Here is a 6081-nt window from a genome sequence, read left to right as displayed (position 1 = left end):
ACTATCAGCAGCATACAGCCTCCTCCCTCGAGAGCATGCTCGAGGGCCAGGCAGCTGACCTTTATTGTCTGGGGAGCACCTGCCAGGTGGCGGGCCCGTGTCCCAAAGCGAGCGCGGTGCCCAGCTGCACAAAGCGAGCGGGCAGCACCACCCTCGTTCGGGAACCGCCTCTGGCGGCCCGACCAAAGCCCAGGGGAGGAGAGGTGGAGAGAAGGGGCTCCGGGGTCGGGAGCAGTGGGCAAATGCCGGCGTGCCCTCCTACCCGGCCGCGGACTCAGCCCGGGGGATTAAACAGGTCGAAGGACAGGGGCCAGACGCTGCCGAGAGGTAGCGAGATCCATGAGGGAGGGAGGGACGGAGGACGGGCAGGCTAGGAGGGGCGACGAGAAGGGGCGTGGCCGGCGCGCAGGGGGCGGGCTCTGGGAGGAGGGGCTGCTCCTCGGCGCTCGCGACTCTGGGGGCTCGGCTTTGCCGCGCTCCGTGCACTTGGGCGAGAGCTGGAACGTGGAACGGAGCTGAGATCCCACCGCTGCCATCGCAATGAGAGGCGCTCGCGGCGCCTGGGATTTTCTCTGCGTCCTGCTCCTCCTGTTCGGCCTCCAGACAGGTGGGAGAGCGCGACGGGCACCCGTCCGGCGCCCCCCGCCGTTGTGTGTGCTCCCCGAGGGCTCCAACTCGCTTCGGTGTATCGGGAAAGGTGGCTGCGGGCCCCCAGTGCCCTTGCGTTTTAGTATCCAGAGAGATTCGAGGCGTCACTGGAACTCTCCTGCGCCAATCCTTGCTCACCTGCGCGAGGAACCCCCAGCCACTGGTGGTGGGGGCGCTAAGCTGGGGTCTCCCGGGAATGAAGGGAGCGAGGGGGCTTAGGCGTGAGCGAGATACAGGCCGAGGGTGCGTGCGGGTTACATGCTAGTTTGGGGTTGTTTTTGTGCCGAGGGTGCGCGGGGGGCAGAGGCGGGCGGGTCGGGGGCTCGCACCCCGCGCGTTATCTCCTCCATGCGAGGCGCGGCCGCTGCTTCCTTTTGTTAAAAGTTGCGCTTCTGTGACCAGCGCAGGGAAGGACCAGCCCGCAGGTTCTCAGCAGCGCCGAGGCCAAAGTTGGAGAGCCTTTCTTTCCTTTTCTTTTTCTTTTTTCCTTTGCGGCTGCCGCTTTCCAACCACGAGCGCTCTTTGTGCCCCTGAGCTGGGGATAGACCCGCTGCCGTTTCTGCTCGCGGCATCACGCGTGGACACAAGTCAGAGGCTGCAGCGTCCCTCGGGTCTCCAGGTTATCCTTTTATTGCACGAGGAGCGCGCGGCGTGCGGCTCTGAGGCCGGTCCCCGCGAACTGGAGGTGGCAGATACAGGGACAACTTGGGCAGGGCGTGTGGAAAGCAGCCGCTAGGTTGCAGACTTTCTGCTTTTGTAAATCCCGAGGCAAAGGCTCGCCCCTTTCTACTGCGGTGCCGTTTCTTCCCTGCCACGCTCCTATGAGCGGCTGGGGGCTGCGTTGGCCGCCTGCTCTCAGGGGAGGTAGGGACAGTGCGCTGAGACACTGAAGTGCCAGTACTTGCTGCCGCCCGCTCCCGGCTGGGCTGGCGGGGTTCTGCAAGCCCCTTGAATCGGTGTCTGCGACCTGTGATCGTAGGTCCGTTTTTGCAACACCTCCTCCCACGTGATATCTATACTTAAGGGCTGCCTGAGGTGGAGGGGTGAGGGTGGGAGATAGAGTGGAACTTTCTGCAAATCTTACTTGGATCTTAAAGCCGTTGTTAAAATCCGGTTATATCTGCGCGAGGAATTGGGTGTTAAGGTGGAGGGGGAGATTTGCAGGCTCCTGGAAGCCCTCAGGCAGATTCCTGCCCCTTCTTTTTTGGGTGGTATCGCTGATTCGTGAGCCAGTGCAGGTCACCCGGCCAAACCCTGAGGCCCTATTCTCTCCCACGTCTTTTTTTTTTTTTTTTTTTTTTTTATTTAATAAAACCTTTGCAGCTACTTGGATGAGGTAAGGATAGAAAGTGAGTCTGAACTGGAATTTGAGGGCTCCACAGGAAGCATCGCTGTGAACTATTGTGGGTCTCCATGGACTACTGCTCACTTTTCCCATTAAGCCTCAAGATGCAGCCTCTCGCTTCCCGGTCTTGCAAGGCATTGTGAGGTCTTTCCTGTGGAGGAAGACAGGCCTTGCAGGTGGACCCTTGTGAGGTCGGAGGGATCCTGCGTGTGAGCGCTCAGATTCCTGAACGGATTTGACCGCCTGAGCTTCAAATGACACGTTTGGTCCTTGCACATTTTTCTCTTGGCGTTTTAAATTTCAGTTATAGTATGTGAATTGGACCCCAGTAGAGCACTAGCCAGACAAATCTCACAGAATAGTTCCCTTTAAAAAAAATGAAATGAATTTATTGTTTCCTTCTTCCTCATAATCAGCCTGCTTCATCCAATAGATTTTTGGCAAAGGGAATTTTCAGGTCTGGCCTCGGCGGGGGGTGGGGGGTGGGGTGGGGAGGGTGTAGTATGGTGACAAAGCCTTCTGCTGCCCTCTGGTTTTTCTTTTCTCAGCGGCTTACTGGCTGTGTGTCCTTGGGCAGTTTTAAATTTTGGGGAGCCCAGTTTCCTCAAGAGAACAGTGAGGCATCTACATTCAGAAGGAGCCTTTCGGTCTGAAATTCTCCTATACCAGTGTTCTGAGTGTGGACTGGACACCTTTGCTAATCTCTTTCCCTGATTCCTTTCTGCCTCCTTGAAATTCCTCTGCCTCTCCTGACCGTAGGGACCATCTGGCTAGGGCCAGGGAGATGTGGTTTGTGCTGTTCTCTCCTTAACCCACATGTGCTCATCTGCAGTTTCACTTTGAGGGCTAGGAGGAATCAACTCTGCCAGACTGGACCCTTCATCCTCTCTCCAGTCCCAAGTATTTACAACTCTTGTGCCCAGCAGGATGAACCTGCAAGTAGTGAATCATACCATCCCCTTGTTCTGCAGGTGTGAGGCCCGAGTCATCACCAACAGCTGTGCACATTCTGGATAATTATCTACTGGAAATACGTAATATGATGGTCTTCTAAAGGATTCCAAAATAAGTTACTTATCCCCATTCTGATCTTTCCCAGTCATCGACACATTTATTTTTATAATTTTATAAATCACATGTGCTGTGCCATGACAACACATTTTCTATGGTGCTTGAAATTTCACATTACCTGGATGGTACAGTGTTCCTCTTTAACTGGAAACTGTGTGCTGGGCCTTGTGCTGGGGGCCTTGCCTTTACCTGACATTTCCAGTCCTCTCAACAAGCCCAGGAGGCAGTATTATTACCATTCCTACCAGTTACAGCTGGAGGAACTGGCTGAGGGTTAGTCACGTCATGTCCCAAAATAATCAGCAGTGAAGCCTGAGGTTACTTCCTTCAGAATGAAGATAAGCTGTCGCTAAAAGGATGGTGTCAAAAAAAAAAAAAAAAAAAAAAAAAAAAGATGATGTCAGTTGAAAATTGTTTCCATTCCCCCACTCCAAAAAATAAAAGTGGTTTTAGCATTATAAACTTGTGACATATCTGTGAATGAGAAGACCCTCAGTGATGGGCGATACCACTGGGCCATTTCCCCTGAAGGAGCACAAGGCAGGTTACCACTCACAGCTTTTCTTCTCAGATAAATTCTGTTCAGCAACGTGCCAAGTATTTTGTGGGCTTCCCTTGGAGCATGTTTATGTACAGATGTTGTGGTGATGGATTTTGCTGCTGTTGTTGACAGTCACTAGAAGGTGCCCGTAGGATTTTGACTCATTTCCTCAAGTCTTCCCCAAGCTGATTAAAGGACACCAGGGAATGAGCCGCAGTGTCCTGAGCGGAATTTTGGAACCTGGACTGCAGAGTAGGGATCCCTCAGAGGCAGTGGATTTTCTCCAGAATGAATTTAGTTTTAACAATCTGCAGGCTAGCATGTGAGAAGTGCTGTATTTTGTTGCATTTATGTCTAGTAACTTACAAAAAGGGATTGAAAGATATTTGAAGCAATCTTGTATATGCAAAATTTTATGTGCAATTTCTGTAACTTGGATTTTTTTTTTTCATGGCTACAAACCAGAGCACAGAGGTCCTACAAGGAGGTTACTACAGGTAAAAGTTGGAATGTAGGGTAAATCTTTGTTGAAAGTGGAGGAGACTTGAGTAAGCCTGGTTACCACCTCTGATGTCTGCATTTTGGACATGAGACAGCTCATCTTTTAACTTTAGACTCATAAGAGAAGTTGCAAGCTGATAGCTCATGGACATGTTTTGTTTGGCTCACATGATGCTTTTTTAGAAAACATCGAGGCAGTGTTTAAAAATATGGAGAATTTATATCCAGATCTCTTGAAGAGTTGAAAACTGCCCCATTAGATAGGACGTGTGCTCTAGGAAACTCCGCCGCTCTCTGCTGCTAGCCCTGGGCATTAAGGCATTTATCTTGGGCCCTGGTAAACCCAGGTGGCACCACACAGGTACCTAGTAGAAGGAGCAAAGGCCTAAGGAATGAGACAGCCTTGAATTAGTCTGCTGGCTCTGCAGCTGACAGCTTTGTGGCCTTGGAACAAGTTGCTCAACTTTGCCGAACTTCACTTTTTCATCCTAGTTTTAGCTGTGTGACTTTGGGAAAGTTACTGAACCTTTCTGTGCCAGAAATGTGTTGCTACATATAAAGTTTTTAGAATGGTGTGGCCTGGCAAACTCATAGTACAAGCTCAGTACATGTCAGCTATAATTCTCTATAAAACAGGAATTATAATTGTCCCTAATATGATTGCCCCAAAGATTAGAAACAGATTCTTGTAAAGATGCTTGGCATGGGGTATGGGATAGAATGGGCACCTAATACATGAGTAAACTTCACAAGCATGTAGAATTTGACTTTTTCTTTATAATCCTGTATGCAGGTACCAATAAGTACTAATTTGACTGCTTTTAAAATGGCACAAACTTTTGAGTTTTGTTTTGAGTTTTATACAGCTTTTGAAATAACAGTTGGGAATAACTAGTTTTAGAGATTGAGCAGATCTTGGAGTTGGTGAGGTGGGAACCAGAAGATTTCTGCAGTGAAAACACTTGCACCTGATAATTTTTCTGTTCATCTTATGCTTTAGCCTTCACAGTTCCATTTTGGTTGTGATGTACTTTTGTTAGCTCTCTTCCTACGTATACCTTTCTGACAGCTAGATTTTCGACACTTTTGCAACCTTAAGTTAAATAGCTATTTAGGGCCTGTGGCACTGGACTTCAAAGCTTGGGCTCCAAAATTGGCAACCTGGGATTTTTGTCCAGTTCCGCCACTTGCCAGGTGTATGAACTGGGTAAGACCCTTCACCTCTCCTGAAGGTTCGTTTCCCCATCTGTAAAATGGGCATGATAGCGTAGGGCCACTGAGAGCAGTGAATGAGTTATGCACATAGCATGCTTCACACAGTGTCCCTCACAGGGAGACCACAGTGTTTCACTTTCATGCCGATTTTATGTTCCTCTTTCAGCATTTTCTCTAATAAACGAAATGAAAATGGTGTAAAGCCAGATTAACTAGAATTATATTTTGGTATTAAAATGAAGTATATAGATTTAATGTCTACTTTTTTTCCTTTTTTTTTTTAAAGCCGATAATTATGGTAGTTCATACTTCTCCTCCTGGCTTCTTGTTTGACTTTATTTAACCTGCTTTCCCTCAAATGGGATACAGATTACTGGATAAAAGTTTAAGAGGGGAAAGGTCTGTAAATGGCCATTTTCTCAAGGTGAGTAAGGAAGTGCAGCTTGGGTGGGTTCCAGGAAGCCTAGTTACCTTGTAAAGCCAGGGACCAAGCTGAACTTGTCCGTTGCCCCAGGCCGGACATTCAGTGGTGATCAGTAAATACAGGTTTAACATCTGCCCTCTTCTTCAGCACATGCACAGCACTTTAAACGCAATAAATGCTCAGTAAACATTTCAGATTCAGTTTAACAAATGTTTCGAGTTGGTCCTTGCAGGCACTCCAGGAACTAGCTAGGGCTGGGGGAGGGACCAGTAAGAACACAGCCTGTTCAAAGTAGAACTGGTGTCTTAAGAAGTGCAAAGTGCTTGGGCAAGATTT

At 49.2% G+C, this 6081-nt stretch overlaps 1 protein-coding gene across 2 annotated transcripts in view; it reads left to right on the top strand.

Annotated features, from left to right (window-relative positions):
- The first annotated feature begins 469 nt into the window (after positions 1-469).
- Positions 470-6081, top strand: part of KIT (KIT proto-oncogene, receptor tyrosine kinase) — an 81564-nt gene continuing 75952 nt past the window's right edge. For both annotated transcript variants that reach the window (XM_090266861.1, XM_090266860.1), the window contains exon 1: positions 470-607. In XM_090266861.1, coding sequence (XP_090122987.1) covers positions 541-607 — 67 coding nt within the window. In that variant the 5' untranslated portion in view covers positions 470-540. The remainder of the gene's footprint in view (positions 608-6081) is intronic.

The sequence above is a fragment of the Furipterus horrens genome, unplaced genomic scaffold (genome assembly GCF_987537825.1).
Source record: "Furipterus horrens unplaced genomic scaffold, mFurHor1.1.pri manual_scaffold_2, whole genome shotgun sequence".
Lineage (NCBI taxonomy): Eukaryota > Metazoa > Chordata > Mammalia > Chiroptera > Furipteridae > Furipterus > Furipterus horrens.
This window is presented reverse-complemented; position numbering and strand designations above follow the sequence as displayed.